Source organism: Seriola aureovittata, chromosome 4, assembly GCF_021018895.1.
Source record: "Seriola aureovittata isolate HTS-2021-v1 ecotype China chromosome 4, ASM2101889v1, whole genome shotgun sequence".
NCBI lineage: Eukaryota > Metazoa > Chordata > Actinopteri > Carangiformes > Carangidae > Seriola > Seriola aureovittata.
In genome coordinates this window covers 6,542,920-6,560,441 of record NC_079367.1, presented here as the reverse complement: position 1 = coordinate 6,560,441, position 17,522 = coordinate 6,542,920, and the positions used below count along the sequence as shown (strand labels likewise).

The window sequence follows — 17,522 nt, the reverse complement described above, 5'->3', positions numbered from 1 at the left end:
CAAGGTGAGGACTGGAGGGAGGGAGGGATTGGGATTGGATTTACAGTACAGGCTGAGGCATGGAGAGTGCAGTTAAAAAGGGGGGGGCAAAGAGGTGATTCAAGAGTCAGAAACGAGGAGAGGAGGAGGAGGTGTGCAGGAAGGAAATATGAGCATGTTTAGGATGCACAGAAAAACAGGAAGAGACTGGTTGACTTGGATAGAAAACAAGACTAGAATCAAACATAAAAGGATTATGTTCTGCATATAATTTACAATTTTACACACATAAACAAACACAAACCATTTTATAAAATGTAAAACAACTGAGAGACTTTAGTTTAATTACAAACTACAAATGTTTATGGATGAGGAGTGAATTTAACCAAATAATCAAATCAATTATTTCATTGTTTTTTTTCCCCAGATACTCTCTACTTAAAATCTGCTCCTTTGTCAGTGTCATGGATGAACACGTTTCATTGATAAATAAATCTGGAGGATGGTGATTTCAGAGATTTGCGTCAGGAACAATAAAGGCTCAGTCTCCGTTAAACTTTGATTATATTATTAAAAACTGATGAGAGAACTATACCGGTGCACCAAAGAGGTGTAGATGCATTTCATTAAGATTTTGAAATCACTCTGTATCTAATGGAGATTCACTGCAAAGAAAAGGCGTCTATCTTCTCCTAGGACTTTGGTAAAAGCCTGGCTGTAGGTCGGTGGGTGAGTCAGGGAAGATCTTTCTTTGATTTATACTTTATTTAATCAGGAAGTCACATTGAAACCAAGATTTACAATCGAGATCTGAGTCCAGAAAAGAGAATAAATAACAAAAAGAAAATTTCAGTGATTTAAATATACATCCTGATATGTATTCATATAAACAAGCAAACATATATTTATATAAACAACCATCAGACAATAAGATGACGGATCATACACGCACAGTGCATTCAGTAACAGTGAAAAACAGAGTATGAAAAGTTTAAAAAAGAGAGGTTATGTAAAACAGTTGTACACAAAGTCAGCAAGACTTCCTGTAGATAGAAATAAGTGCGTAACTGAATATAATTTTCTTTTTATATCAAAATCTCTCAAAGTCTGGTCGGAGCTAAAACCAACGAAAGTTCGATAACAGTTCGTTACAACAGACACATGGTGGTTGATGGTGTTTTCACTGTAATTCTGCCTTTAATGTTTTATCCCTTGAGATTTGTGCAAAGGGATTTAAAAGTCCTCGGGGTTCAGAGCAGAATCAGATCTTGCAGAACGTTCTTATAAACCACCTGTTGGGCTGGTGATGCTTCAGTTCTGAACTGTGTCAGGTGTTCAAATCTACCAAAGGCCGCTTGTAAAATGTTCTTGCCTTTAGGTGTCAGCAGGATGAAGAGGGTCGCAGCTGTCACAGGTTTATTTTATTCAACTGGAGAAAAATATGAACTGTCCAACATTTTTTAAACTTTTGAAAACTCTGTTTACCGAGTTTTATCGAGAAATCTGCATAACCTTGCGCACAAATGGGATATTTGTGGGTGATCTGGACCCACAGGAGCTTATGAGTAAATAAAGATCATAGTGAGGATTGAGCCCTGCAGACAACCATTGGAAATTATTGTGGAAGATAAGAACGTGTTGTTGCCTGTGGTGACCGAAAAGTTTCTTTAAGATGAAGGCGAAGGATCGGAGAAGTCAGAGAAACAAGTGAGAGATAAAGGAAGGAATACAGGAAGCAAGAGGTGGAGGGATGGAAGACAGGAAAAGGGATTCGAGGTGGATCAAAGGATGGATGGAAGGTTTCTGACAGCGTCAGCCGTCTACGATCGAGAACGAGGATTTATCACTAAGTCTGTGTGTGTGTGTGTGTGTGTGTGTGTGTGTGTGTGTGTGTGTGTGTGTGTGTGTGTGTGTGTGTGTGTGTGTGTGTGTGTGTGTGTGTTGCACTGCGCTCTCAAGGAGAAGACAACCTAGTCTTGTCAGTTTCGGTTATGATGTACAGTTCTTTTAATTGGATACAGAGCATGACTAGTCACCTGTCCCGAACAAACACACACACACACACACACACCACACACACACACACTTTTCACGTCTTTAAATGTTTTATATGACAGCTCTCATGGATGTGCAGCCCTGCGTGTGCATGCGTGTGTGTTTTTAGTGGTGTGTGTCCTCACAACATCTTTACTGTAACACAAACACTCTTTCTTACTGTGTGCATTTTGTGTGTGTGTGTGTGTGTGTGTGTGTGTGTGTGTGTGTGTGTGTGTGTGTGTGTGTGTGTGTGTGTGTGTGTGTGTGTCCACAGCACAGAAGTGGATGTACGGTGGTCTGGACAGTAACGTGTTCCTGCAGTATCTGGCCTGGGTCACGTACCCCGTCGTCCTCATCACCTTCTCTGCCGGCTTCACCCAGATCCTCGCCCCGCAGGCTGTTGGTAAGACACACACACACACACACACACACACGCACATACACAACATAAACATACAGACAAATATCCAACATGTGAGCAGTAAAGACACTTAAAAAAGGGCAATATAATCATTATATTGTGTATATTACATAAGTTGATTTACTGACTTAGAAAATCAGCAGTGAATAAATGAACACCTGATGCATCCATGATGATTCTGACCCACAATGCCACAGTCATGGTCTCTCCAAAATAAAGCACAGTCTTACATGAAGGGAACTTTAAACTGTTATATTTTAGACAACTTATTTATTGCATTTTTAATCCCTTGAATTATCACGAATTTACCATGAAACCATGTGAAATGCAAACCTCTGATTGGCCGAAGTCTCCCCTCACAAGCTAGATTTTCTAAAGCCAAGAGGAGGTGCAGACGTCTGGTTTGCTCTCAGACCAGTTCACCACAAATTGGCCTTTTCAGGAGCTTTGAAGTGCGTGAGCTTGTTGGATGAAGTGTGTGTGTTGGTTTTCCCTCCTGCAGGTTCAGGTATCCCAGAGATGAAGACCATCCTGAGGGGGGTGGTGCTGAAGGAATACCTCACCTTCAAAACGTTTGTTGCCAAAGTCATCGGCCTCACCTGCGCTCTGGGCAGCGGCATGCCACTGGGCAAGGAGGTAACAAACACACACACACACACACACAAATCAGCATCGCCCACTCTATACACCCTTTTATGCAGTGTGCATATAGTCTTGAATGGAACTGCCCTTCTGAATGGGAAGCTGCACTATGTAACAAACAACACGCCCACACACTGCACAAGCCGACAGCCTCGTCAATCAGTGAGTCAGTCAATACCATGTGCGAGTCAAAACACGGGCTGCTCAAATGAGCGTTGAGCCAAAACCTTGAGGCAAAATTACTTGTATGTGCTTTTGTGCGTGAGCCAGTAAACATAAACTTACCTTCACAGATACATCTCATTGTCACTGACACTTAGGTCGGCAGTGCCGGGAAAGTAAGTGGTTTGGTAACAGGGTTTTCAGTTCACAGCGTCTTTTGTTTGTGAGGAAATGTAGAAAAGAAACCCCAGACTGGCACCAAGCTGCCGTCAGCTTACACAACATCAAAAAATAAAACCTTCAGTATCAGAGGAAAATAATGGATGTCTGCAGCTTCAATTCAAGTCATTTCCGCTCATCAAAAACCCATTTTAGGTCAGAGTGAAGTGCAGCAGCACCTGGAGCGCAGGTGTCTGCTCTGAGTCAGGTTTTTCCAGCAGCTCTGTCGTGTCAGAAATCAGTCCACAACTAAAATGCGACAATACGTGAACTTCACCTCCCTCACAGATCATTCACATTCCCCTTCCCAACGTCCTCACTGCATGAATTACAAATGATCCAAGTATTTAGCACTGGTATGTTTGAGTTCAATACGAATCCACTTTGCACTGCTGCCTCCAGGAAATAGCCGCACGCCCACATTCTAAGTCTGACACCTACTCGCCTTTTAACCGAGATAACTGTCAAAATAAGTCATGTGAATTAAGCATCGCAGCCATAAATAGTGTTAAAAACTCACTTGAGTACTGTGTTAAAGTTTAGCTGTAAGTAGTGAGTGACGGTTCGCTTCTACAGACTCGTATAAACCCAAACAAACTCGCCTGATCTCCACAGTTTGTGTACACGATGATCTGTGGATATTCCTCCTGATCCCTGCTGCCTGCAGACTTCAGAGAGACATTTGCTGCATTGTCCTGCACTGAAAGGTGCAACATATCCAGTACTGGAAAACTTAAAAAATACATTTAAGATACTCTATACATGAGTACTTTGTAGTAGTGTAATGTTTTTTTGTTTTATTTAACCTGCCTATAGGGACCACAGATGTAAATTAGCATTTCTGCTGCAATCCGCCATGTGCATTTTAATTTTGTGTATTTTATTCTGCTGTTCAGTAACATCTCTATAAAATAAACAAATGAATCAAATAAATGAATTCAGAGCTCCACATCCAGTATATACTAAGGAAGAATAACACTCGAACATACTGGTGGTAAATAACACACAATGTGCCGACGAGTTCGGGTTCAGGTCGAGAGCAGCGAGTGAAAACCGGAGAAGAGAACAACAAAAACAGGAGGGAAGGAAGGTGCAGCGTTGACTCGGGACATTTTCTAAACCCAAAGGGAGGTAGAGGAATGTTTTTCTGGAGATTGTGGAATCCCCAAATTCACCACGCAGATGTTGTTTATGTCTTGTACACACACACACACACACACACACACACACACAACACACACACACACACACACACACAACAGTTTGTGTATAATATTGTGTACAGTCTTTTAGCAAAAAACATTTTTCAGGTAAGTATGGCATCCCCCAAAAGACTGCCAAGCCTGAAGACATATTAACACACACACACATACACACACACACAACACACACACACACACACACACACACACACACACCTACGGACACACTCAAGCCTCAGGCCCTCTCGGTTGTGTTGTGCATCCAACAGCCTGGATTCACTTCCTTTCGACTTGCGCATCACTCCTCCGACTCCCTCTCACTTTTAATCCTTTTAGTTCCACTTTGAACTTTATCCCCTTGAATTTTAATGTTCAGACTTTGTTGTTGTTGATGTGTTTTTATGCGCTGTCTTCTGTGACGCACAACAAACAGGCAGAGTGCTTCTTAACTCGTAATGTTCGCACCTGTAGTATTTCATGTTTTTTTCTTTTCTTTTCTTCCTCCTGTCAGGGTCCGTTCGTGCACATCGCCAGTTTGTGTGCAGCTCTCCTCAGCAAGTTCATGTCTCTGTTCGGAGGAATTTATGAGGTAAATACTGTTACTTTTTTTCTTTTCTTCCTTTCAAGTTTTTCTCTCAGTCGTTCTTCATTTTACACACAACTGCTGCCTTGATGTCACTGCCTTTTACTGGCAAAACTTTTAAATTAAAACATCTATTATTCATTTTTCTCGTTATGATTATTTTTCATATACACCGCACACGCCATCCACCACATCCTTTTTTTAAGAAAGCGTTTCAACCCTCAAGCTTCCTGCTCCGTCTCCTTCACCTCCTTCAAAATCCTGTTTTCTGAGCCGCCTTCTGTTGTTGCTGTGCCTTCGAAGTAATGAGCTTAACAAGCAGCAGCGAGCGCGTGCAGAACTTTTTCACCCCGGGTTTTGCCTGTCAGGTTGTCTACAGGCTGCCCCCCCGTCTTGTAATATTTTTATTATCAACAGTTGATATTCTCCTAAAAAGATGCTCGAATTGAACATCAATACAAGATTATCAATCACAAAATACCAGATATCTGCATTAACAATACAGAGGTTCCTTTCCCTTTGGTAACACTTCAGATTGTTGCCCTGGTAACGTAAAGCAACACCTTACAGTATGTTTGTTTTTTCTCTTTTTTAGTTGCTTCAATATGACCTAGTTATGCCCCAGCCAGTCTAGGGTTAATTGCAAACAGCTGTTTTAGTGACAACATGAAGCTGGAAAATTAAAGATTCGGGCAAAAGAGAGGGATTGTGGGTGGAGATGAAGCGGGATTAAAAAAACAGATGAACATATGAAGGAAGGTTGTGGCAAAATGGCCCGTTCAACAGACTGACACTTGCTCACAGCGCATCCTCCCACAAGTCACACTGACGCCTTTTCATCTCCCTCTCCCCGCCGCGCTCGCGTGCGTTGCAGCGTGTGAGGATTAGTTTTGTACGGATAGATGTGGCTTGTGCTTTCTAATATCAGAGCGTCTTCAGTTAGAGGAGCGAGAGTGACACCTGTCCCAAGATTCAAATCGCTTCGAAGGTATGAAGGGAGGTTTCACATACGGAAGAAGTTGAAACTGAGCAGCCGGTGATGTCTTCAGGCAGTGCTCACACACACGGGGGGGGGGGGGGGTTAAATAAAACAAAAGCTAAGACAGGCACGAAATGCAAATCTTTCTTATTTTTCCCCAGGAATAAATTTCTTTCATCCCATGTAAAGTCAACAGCCTGTAATACCCCCAATCTATAAATGTTTTATCAGTCTGCTATTTGTCAACAAATTACATCTTTTTCATCTTCAAAACTAACTTTTCTCAGAGAGACGCAGCGAAGGAGATGAGAGTTTCAGTCGGGGGTGAAGGGGTGGGGGGGGGTGGAAAAGATGCAGATTGAAGGCAAAGTCATTTTCTTCTTCATCATCTCCTCGTCCTTCTCTTCCTTTTTCTTTTTTTCCCTCCTTTTTCTTCCTCTCCATCTTTTCCATCCTCTGGGAGAGAGGAGTCCGGGAGCTGGATGGAAAGCAGAGAGACTCTCATCCTTCTCTTTTCTGAAGATGTGAGCACCTCTCTTGGGGTGATGACATGGAGGGAAGAAGATGGGGCGGTTTGAAGAGAGTACAGAGGGGCAGTGTGACTGAACGAAGGGTTGGAGTCAAAGCTGCAGTTTGGCCTCGAGCTGAAGGAGGAAGACGTGTTATGTGTGAGCTGCAGTGGGAAACCAGAACCTTTACGTAAAGGTGATATAGTGGATCAGCTGAAGTGGCCAGAAACAGAAACCGTCTCAAACATATTGTTAACGTTATAAAGTGCGGACATGTGATGATTGTAGTGGTTTCCAACCTTTTTCAACTCACAGCTGACTTCAGAATCTCAAAAACCCCATAACAATGCGGAAAAATAACGGTGAGAGAGTGAAATCTTCCACGACTTCGTCAGTAGTAAACAGAGTTTACATGTTGACTTCCTGTTGAAAACAGCGAATATCCATGTTTGCATTTCACTCATACCAATATACTTTAATTTTTTAAAGACAAACCTCTGACAACACTTTCTTTCTCTTCATCTCCTCCATTATTCTCTTGCAATAATCGTCATCACTGTCTCCTAGTAACCCTCCGTTAACCTTTCCTGCACCCCCCCCCCAGAGTGTAGTGCTGAGTATTAATGCTGAGAGTGTGTGTGTGTGTGTGTGGACTGTGTGTGTGTGTGGAGTGTCCCTCTGCAGCAGTAGCTCGTCCTCTCCACAGTTTGAAGTACAGTATGCTAATGTCGCCTGTGGGCTGTAAGAACCAGCTTTTTGTTTCAGCGTGCTTTCAGAGAGTGTGCTGTACTTTAAAAAAAAAAAAAAAAAAAGAAGAGGGGGGACAAGTGCTACACACACACACACACACACACACACACACCACACACACACACACACACACAAACACACACGGTGAATGCCATAATTTGAAGAGGGCTCTCACTGGATCAGATGTAATTGAAAAGGATGTTCTTTTTTTTTATCAGAACTATGAATGTCAGTTGATAGAGAGTAAATTCTGCTGCTAAAACTCTGCTTTGTTAATGAAGTAGAATCGACTGATTGAAAATGAGGTTGATCTTTGTTAAATCGTCCTCACTTGGTGGCGTTCATCCGTCCTTATTAGCTTAATGTTGTTTCTTACTCCCATGCTACCTGAAGGAGCCTGGTCTTGTAGGGATTAAGGTAATTCAATCGTATGATTCCCTGCATGCTCTGCAGTCTGTGTCCTTTTCTTTCCCACTCCTGAGGTCAAGCTGATTCACTCTGCAAGATGTTACATATTTATTGTGTTGTCCAGTCTCAGAAACATGTTTTTCAACCTTTATAATAAAATATTCCCCTATTCTTTTCCTTTAAAATCATCTGTCAGACACTATCATATGTATATATATATATATATATATATATATATATATATATATATATATATCACCTTGTTCTAAACACAATAATATTTGGATCCTATGTTTTTACGACTCCCATATTCTTGTGCATCATTTGCTGAACATTTCCCGAAAAAACAGCCCGACTTAACGTGTCTCTGGAAACTCTGGGATCTCCTCCAGAATCTTAAAACTGCCAGAGTTCAAGTGTGAACAGATGTGTTCCTATGTGGCACATACAATATGAATGATATAAGAAAAACATTTACCAGGTTTCTGTTTTAAATAGTTTCTTTAAATTATACTGTACATTAGCCATTTAACTTGATACATACTTGAGAGTTGGTGCGTGTTGTGATATTTGCAATATCATTAGCATAACAAACTAGAACAGACTAGAAATGTTAGTTAGCCAGCGTTAGCATAGCTTATCGGTTGGCCAATGTTGGAAGTGTAGCAAGAGCAGAACTTACAAAGAGCTAATTTAATTTGAATATATTTATATACATTGGTCATTTTAGCTTGATACGTACTTGTGAGTAGGTGCATGTTTTGATATTTTCAATATCATTAGCATAACAAACTAGAAAACACTCAAAACGTTAGTTAGCCAGTGTTAGCATTGCTTAACAGCTAATATTGGCTATGTAGCAATAGCAAAACTTACATATAGCTCCTTTAAGAGAGTCCAATTTGAGACAGTTGTACATAAAAAGTTAAGAAAGGTTTAGGATAATAATACATTATTGCATGAAGCTCAGTGTTTGAGTCCTTAATAGTTTTATGATTCTAGCAACAAGGGTGAGTGTCAGAATAAATTCTAAGAAACATATTTCATGGAAAACATTGATTTGAACTTTGAAGAAGCAGAAATATTCCAACCAAGGGAGAGTTTTAAAATATTTATTAAAGATGAAGATGTTTTGCAGTGTAAGCTGTATTTGCAAAATGTTTCTTGACCACTTCCTTTCATTATTCTGTGTGGCCATTTGAGAGTGTGTGTGTGTGTGTGTGTGTACGTGTGTGTGTGTGTGTGTGTGTGTGTGTGTGTGTGTAAGCTGCAGTACAGCATGCTACTCAGAGTTTCACACTGTAAGTCCAGGATAAGCCACTGAGTGTAAAGTTAGGGTAACACACACACACACACACACACACACACACACACACACACACGTACACACACATACACACTAACCTCGCTTTATCACTGCCATGCTGCTTGAAGGAAGCCAGTCTCATAGGAATGAAGGTAAGTCCTGTAAGATCCGTCCTGTCAGAAAAAAAAAAAAAAACCCACCTTCATTTCCCATGATGCACTGTGACCCTCTGCCCTCCAGTCATGCAGCGCAGTCTTTTCATTTGTCTTACTGTGTGTTACCCTGCAACTCGTCATCTGACAAGCTGTATGAACTGTTACCAACGTTATTTTAATGCAGCAAGCTTTTTTCTTTTTATGGTTTTTACTTGTCAGCTTCTGCTTCTGATCCCACTTGTTTATTTGTTGTCTGGGTTGAACACTTAAATGGTTTGATGTGTAAACCCGTATGTGTGTGTGTGTGTGTGTGTGTGTGTGTGTGTGTGTGTGTGTGTGTGTGTGTGTGTGTGTGTGTGTGTGTGTGTGTGTGTGTGTGTGTGTGTGTGTGTGTGTGTGTGTGTGTGTGTTTCAGAATGAGTCGAGGAACATTGAGATGCTGGCAGCAGCCTGTGCTGTGGGAGTGGGCTGCTGTTTTGCTGCCCCCATAGGAGGTGAGACTCCAGAATATAAATAAGAATAAAACATATTGTAATAGAAATTATCGTGTTAAACTTATTTGGGATCCTGTATATCTGTTTGTGTGTGTGTGTTTCCAGGAGTGCTGTTCAGTATTGAAGTAACGTCCACATTCTTCGCGGTGAGGAACTACTGGAGAGGTTTCTTCGCTGCTACCTTCAGTGCCTTCATCTTCAGAGTGCTGGCTGTTTGGAACAGAGACGAAGGTAACAGCGACACACGGACGGTTTACAGCGCTGTGCTGCGTCTCTGTCTGGGTCTGGTTTACGCTACTTTCTTGATCTGCAACATAAAAAAATTCAAATGAACAAAGATCCTTCAAACCTTCAAAGACGAAAGTTTAACGACCAAATTGTTATTGAGTGAAGTGAATAAAAATGTCTCAAAACATTTGCTGCTACAAGTTCTAAATTACTTTTAAAATACGCTCAAAAATGTGGAAATAGTGTTCAATAGTTCAATATAAAGCAGATTTTTCTGACTATGTGTGAACAAAACAAACTGTTTAAGCTGTAAAACAAGAAACAACAGCAAGGTCAAACTTATCAGAGGCCAAAAGGATTAATTATTATTGATTATAGATCTATAAACGAAGAAATGAAAGGACCAGTGTGAAGGATTTAGGAGGATCTATTGCCAGAAATTAAATGTAATCTTCATAATTATGTTTCCATTAGTGTATAATCACTGTATCAGTGTATAATCATCATCACTATAAAGATGGAGATGTAAAGTAACTTAGTGATGCGTTTAACGAATCTTAATGGTGAAAATAAAAGATGATGAAGGTGAAATTGGTTTTCCAGATGTGCTCCGTTTATAGCCGCACATCTGTCTCCTAAAGCTAACGAAGAAAAATCGAACGGCTGCTTCAGGACTTCCCGTGCTCTTTCACAACATCTTCTCCATCCCCCTGTTCACGAACACTGTGGTCCGTCTGTGTAAGGTTAGGAGGTCTGCTCAGAAACCTCCACAATGAGCTGAACTTTCCTTCCATTAAGGACAGAACCTGAACTTCTGCAGCACGTGTACGGCGTCCTGCATCTGTCTGCATCTGTCTGCATCTGTTGCATGATATTGATGATTGTTTTGACAGTAGTTTCCTCCTCCTTTCCTCCAGAAACCATCACAGCTCTGTTCAAAACCCGTTTCCGACTCGACTTTCCCTTTGACCTCCAGGAGCTTCCTGCCTTCGCTGTCATTGGGTAAGTTTTGACTTGTTATTGGTCAATTTCTGATTTCATAACCAGAAGAATCAGTGGTCGGTTTGACACAAAAGTCCACAGAAACAAGTAAATTCAAACATTGTGACTCATTGTTTACATCCGTCCAGGTTTCCCCACTTACTGTCACTGCAGCACAAATTCACGTTACTGAGGCGCTGCTCTCGCTGTAGCTTTGTGAAGGTGTTACTTCAGGGTACCCAGCGTGAGTCACCTTACATGGATAATTCAGTCTGCAACAGTTGCTGGCGCACTGAGGGATGTCTTATTTTATCCTGCCGTCGCCCGAGGGCTCCTCCTCGCCTGTGAATGAGACCACATGCTCCCTGGAAGGAAGCTGGTGGAGAGGTGGGAGGGGTGCTCTCCCTCCCTGCCTCACCCTCTCTCCCTGATGAAAATACATGCCTGAGTGTAACTGTGCGTAGGCTCCACAAGAGAAGAAAATCCCTCTCTTCTTCATCTTCTTTCTTCTCTTTTGTTCTTCCATCTTTTGGCTGTTTCCTCTCGTCCGGAGGTGTTAACACCCACTGCTGCATCACCGACTCGCACATACAGTACATTTAACGCTGCCTCCAGAGCAGGCGGCGGAGCGCTTAGCCTCGGATTTACTGTGCTAGTGTGTATGTGTGCATAGGCACGTCTGTTTGTGTCTGTGTGTGTGTGTGTAGTTCCCATCTTCCCCTGCCAATAGCTGTCAAGCGGGGAAAGTCGGTCAGTGTCTCAGTCAACTAGGCCAGAAAGAGTTAGTTCTGTGTTACATGCTGCCAAGAGCACGTCTTTGAAGAGTCACACACTGCTCTCCTCCGTGTTTACACCTGCAGGCGTTAGAGATGAGAATCACTGGGACGAGAGGAGGCTGAGGTACGACCTGATTCCTGCACAAAAAAACACAGAAACACATGTGCAAATACATGCGGCATAGTGATCACGTGCCATTAAGGTGGAATATCCCGTGTGCGTCGATATGTTTCACAGTGAAAATCTTCAGCACTTCACATCTTCACCTTGCAACAGATGTATTAGAAGGTTTTAAAAATAGACTGGACTGAAAGATTCTCTGATTTAGATTGGCTGTTACTCAAATGAATCAGACTCTGTGCGCGTGTCTCGTGTTGAATTCATCTTTTGTGAATTTTGGGTGGAATAGTGTGAAACCATCAGCAGGAACATGTTCGTGTTTGTCGCGTGTTAGAGCAGCAGGTAGAAACACGACGGGGAACCACTCTGTAAGATGTTGCTCCATGAGTGGTCAAAAACATTCAAGGATAAGGCTGGTGATGAACCAACAATGCGTCAGTCTTCTTCTCAAGGAAAACCCTGGGGAGAGGGGCGCACCGACCTCGGGTGGACGTCAGAAAATAATTAATAATTTCCTAAAACAACTGGACGCTGTAGTTTTAATTTAAACTTAAGCTTATGCTCTGGTGAGTATTTGCGGCAGCAGGATGGTGTGTGTGGGATCCACTCAGAACAAACTGATGATGATGATGATGTTATTAATAGTTTCTGGACAACAGCGGGGAGGAATAAGAATATCAGGCTGTTGGAAACGCACAGTACTCGTTAGTCATTCTTGGTTTTGGTCTGTTTTTATCGGATTCGTTGACAAGAAAAAATTGAATTTGCCTACGTTTAGTTCTCGATAGTGAGGGTTGTCTGTTGGGTTGACAGCACAGAAAGAGTCTGCCTGGACATTATTGATATGCACATAAACATCACACAGCTTCTTCTCAGAGTCATGACTCAGTATCATCATACACACATCGTTACAATCAGTCTTTACGACGGTGTCACGATCTCCAGTCGTCATCAAGGACGTGAGGTTCAGATAAAATGCTGTATTATTTTGTTTGCAGCTAAACACATAGATATACAGTATGTTTGAGGAGTGTAAGTGGCATTTTTAACCACTATCTACTGTATATACCTGTAAGCCACGCCCACTCAGTACGGAGAATTGTCACCTGATTTATTTTCCCGTGCTGAAGCGAATAAGTAATAGATCATAAAAAGTCAATCAGCTGCAGCTCTTCTGCTGGTCGTACCTCACCCACCTGTTCCTCAGCACCTCTGGGTGAGCTACCTCCACCTGGCCGTACCTGTAACCCTGCGTGACCTCAAACAGTCAAACAGTCAAACAGACCTCACCCTCGCTCTAACCTGTACCCTGACCCCCCCCCCCCCCCCCACACACACAAAAAGGGACACGTGCAGTGTTTTCCTCAGCCGCGCCACGAGGGCAAAGACTCCCTCATCATCCCGTTCATCATTTATTCAGAGGTATTTGACGGAATTAATAATGCAGAGAGATAAATTTATAAGCATTAGCTTGTCTGCGTAGCTGTCTGAGTCTATTCTTTCTCTCGCTCTGTCCTCTTTCTTTTTCTTCCCGCTGCCATGAAGAGGACTCCCACTGAGCTTTTAAATGCATGCTTATGTAAACCTCCTTTTCTGCTTTATCTCCCACTCCCCCACACATCCCCATCTGACTGTATGCTCTCTCTCTCTCTCTCTCTCTTTTTCCTTCCAATGTTTGTCAATGTTTTTCCCTCCTCTGTATCGACAGCATGATCCTCCTACATGTTTTTTCTTCCATCTCTCCTCTCTCCTCCTTCCTCCTTCCTCGTCCGCACTTTCTCTCCGTCCTGTGTGAGTCTCTGGATGTTTATTTCCCCCTGGCGTTGACGTATGTCTCGTGCAGTACGTGGATTATATCCTGCTGTACGTTACGGTTCAACCGCATTACATCTGCACCTTCCACTGACGTCCGCCTCCAGCCTGTCGGAGACTCATTACATTAGCATTGTTTTTTTTGTTTTTTTTTTTATTGTGGCCGTGTGCAGAGGGGAGGAACCTGTGGAGGCGGATCGAGAGGGAAAATGTTTTTAATTGATGCTTTGATTTGTTTATACTTGAACTAATTTATTCCATCCAGGTTCAGTTTGACCACACATTCGTCTTTTAATGCCAAAGCCCAACTCAATGTGTGTGTGTGTGTGTGTGTGTGTGTGTGTGTCTGTCTCTCTCTGCAGTATTGCCAGTGGTTTTGGTGGAGCTTTGTTTGTTTACCTGAACCGACTCATTGTGCAGTTCATCAGGAAACAGAAGGCCATCAACAAATTCCTCATGAAAAAGTACGTAGATCTTTTAAACGCAGTGTTGACATGAATATTCCAGTTAAATATTCTACTGTTTACTGACAAAACTCCTGTCTTTTTAAATTAAATCCAGGCATTTCACTTGCGAAGCAGCAATTTAACATCTAACACACTGATGTGATGTGTTTACTCCGCCACTCAGATTTGCAATTATTTTGATTATCAGTTAATTGTTTGTTGTCATTTTTTTAAGGATTTCTGCTTTCAGTGTCTCGGTTCTGTATTTGAACACCGCAGCTGTCGTCGCTGATGCTCGTTTGTAGTATTTATTTATTTTTCTTGCAACTAATCAACTGCAGAGAAGACAATCTGCTTCCTGTTTACACCGGCTCGTACATGTCCAGTGCACGTACCTGCACCCGCACCTGTCTGAAAATGAAAACGTAGCAGCGTGGACGCAGCCTTCGCACCTGACATTTTCTGTGTCGACAAACATCAAGAGAAGAGTGACTTTAAAACTTTATCAGGATTTTCGTCTCAGTTCATTCATGGAGTCAACTCAGAATTCCAACAAATGTTTTAGGTGACTTTGTTGGATCCGTGCTGCCTCCAGCAGAACTGTCTTTGTTTGCTTCTGATTCTATAACACGTCACAACATTAGGAAAAGTGACCAACCGAGGTGTTTAGAAGATGTGATAGCATTTAGTTTTTATGTTGGTATAAAGGAGATCACGCGTACCTGCTGTGCTGCTCTAACACTCGTACTCTGCTGTGACAATGGCTGTTATCCAGTATAAAGGAAATTACCTCATATAAATAAAGTCACACCGTGCTGATCAGCTGTAAGTTCACATGGTTTGTTGTATGTTATATAATAAGATGCACTCACACACAAACACACAGCCATCAGTGTGAAACCTTGTTGCCGTGACATTAATAATGAAAGCAACAACGACTGTTGTGTTAACTCCCTCATTCACACACTCTGAACACTTCAGCTGATTTCACGTATTGATGTCGACTGAATCAGCAGCATTAAATTCTGTCTCTCTCCCTCTCTCTCTCTCCCTCTCTCTCCCTCTCTCTCTCTCTCCCTCCCTCTCTCTCCCTCTCTCTCTCTCCCTCTCTCTCTCCCTCTCTCCCTCTCTCTCAAACTCTCTCTCTCTCCCTCTATCTCTCCCTCTCTCTCCCTCTCTCTCTGTCTCTCTCTCTCCCTCTCTCTCTTTCTCTCTCTCTCTATCTCCCTCCCTCTCTCTCTCTCCCTCTCTCTCTCTCCCTCCCTCTCTCTCCCTCTCTCTCCCTCTCTCTCCCTCTCTCTCCCTCTCTCCCCTTCAGACGTCTGCTGTATCCTGCACTGGTCACTTTACTTGTTTCCACACTCACGTTTCCCCCTGGCTTTGGACAGTTTATGGCTGGCAAGGTAGGTCGTGTGTCGCCCCCCCCCCCCCCCCACACACCCATTAATCATATACTGTTATTATTATTTTATTTCTTATTAATACACACTTCACTGAGGCCGTTTCTGTAATTGAAGTGTGGAGTAGTTTGACATGTTTAATTCAGCCAGAGGATGTTTTTCTTTTGTTCAGTCAGAACTAATGTTGTAACGGAGGGGAATGAAATAAAAACTAATGAGAGGAAATGTATCAACGTCTCATCTAAACCATCAACTGAGAAAACCCAATACATTTAAACTGATGTCAGAACTTTATCAGAACCTCTCTGCATGATTCCTGTTCTTACATTTATTTATTTTATTTAGTTCGATCCCCCATCAGCCGCCATATTGTAACAGTGGCTACTCTACTATCTACTACTAACGCTTCAATGACAACAGATACATCAGTACACATCCATATCACACACACAACAACCAGCACCAACTCCACATTGAGAAAAGAAAGTTTACAATTCAATCTGTTAAGTCACAAAAAAATAAGATATATAAATAAATCAGCATTAATGTCAGTGTGGGATTGTTTTTTAATATTCACATCGCAGGTGAAAATGTGCTTCGTCTCCGTACACTGGAGAGTTGGGCGGGTGTATTGTCCTTAAGCTCCTGGGATGACTCATAAGTGTGTGTGTGTGTGTGTGTGTGTGTGTGTGTGTGTGTGTGTGTGTTCTCTCCAATTATACTCCCTTCATCTGTCTAATTATCAGAATTAGAAAAGGAATATTCTATGCATCCTCTGTCCTCATGCGCATGAACAGCACACACAGGCACACACACACACACACACACACACACACACACACACACACACACACACACAGCACTGAGAGGGTGAGTCAGGCTTCTGAGGCTCTAAATCTGTCTACACTGACCCCCTCCTCTTAAAGCACCACTCCAGAGAACACACTCCGAGTCTCCCTGTATCTCCAGTCCCTCTGTCTTCCTCTCACACTCCTCCGTCATTACCAGTGTCTTTTAACACTGAACCGTAGACGGCTTTGTGGTTCTGCCCGTCTTTAATTTCCAGCGATATCTTTTAATACCCTTTTTCATGCACATCATCTCCTGAGCTTGATGAGCCGCAGCTCTTTATTTGCATTTAAAGTATTCTTATTTCCGAGCAGCAGTATTTACATTTACACCTCCAGTCAAGTTTTAATGCAGTTTAAGGTCAGAAGAAAGGTGAACGGCGAACGCAGTCTCAAGCATCAAAGGGAATAACAGATATTTACTGTGCAGCTCTAATGTTTGTTGTGTTACAGTATTTTACAATAGTTATCACCACAGACGTAATAATAACTGTTATACTGTAAAAAGTTTAGGTTAAAAAGTTTGTCCAATAGCAGCGAGGAGAAGCGAAGCGGAAGCAGAAGTCTGTATTTTAAAAGGAGATAAATGAGACTTCTGAAAACGTCCATTTCATTTATTTAATATGCTGAGTTGCTTTTAATGTAGACGAGTCTGACTTCACGCTGCGTTGTTGTTAGTGAATAATTTCCTGCTCTGTGTTCACCGTAAAGTTTGGTTTTATTCAAGACAAAAAGAATGAAATTTAGCTTTTTAGCTTTTTTCTTTCGGTGGTTTTTAGTATCTTGATGATGTCACTTCCTGTGGCCCCGCAGCTCACCCAGAAGGAGTCTCTGGTGACGTTACTGGACAACCGCACGTGGGCCAAACAGGGCATCGCCGAGGAGTTCGACTACATCGGACACTCCCAAGCCTGGAAACACCCGCAGGTCAACGTCTTCGTCACCCTGGTCCTCTTCATCGTCATGAAGGTAGGAGATTTTAAATTATTTCACGTCAGCTATTACAGACAAAAGTATATAATAATTAAATAAATATATAAAGTTATGTTCCCAGGAGGCCATTT

General features: G+C 42.2%; 1 protein-coding gene across 10 annotated transcripts in view; it reads left to right on the top strand.

Moving 5' to 3' along the window:
- The window catches only part of LOC130167319 (chloride channel protein 2-like), a 168,550-nt gene that overhangs the window by 96,836 nt on the left and 54,192 nt on the right, over window positions 1-17,522 (top strand). For 5 of the 10 annotated variants that reach the window (XM_056373338.1, XM_056373334.1, XM_056373340.1 and 2 more), the window contains 12 exons: window positions 1-4; window positions 2,291-2,419; window positions 2,940-3,073; window positions 5,174-5,251; window positions 7,877-7,900; window positions 9,326-9,349; window positions 9,768-9,846; window positions 9,952-10,077; window positions 10,992-11,076; window positions 14,127-14,228; window positions 15,529-15,613; window positions 17,272-17,427. The exon at window positions 1-4 is cut by the window's left edge and continues 128 nt beyond it. In XM_056373338.1, the coding sequence (XP_056229313.1) occupies window positions 1-4; window positions 2,291-2,419; window positions 2,940-3,073; window positions 5,174-5,251; window positions 7,877-7,900; window positions 9,326-9,349; window positions 9,768-9,846; window positions 9,952-10,077; window positions 10,992-11,076; window positions 14,127-14,228; window positions 15,529-15,613; window positions 17,272-17,427 (1,026 nt within the window). The remainder of the gene's footprint in view (window positions 5-2,290; window positions 2,420-2,939; window positions 3,074-5,173; window positions 5,252-7,876; window positions 7,901-9,325; window positions 9,350-9,767; window positions 9,847-9,951; window positions 10,078-10,991; window positions 11,077-14,126; window positions 14,229-15,528; window positions 15,614-17,271; window positions 17,428-17,522) is intronic. The other 5 variants (XM_056373341.1, XM_056373337.1, XM_056373344.1 and 2 more) reach the window with 2 other exon arrangements.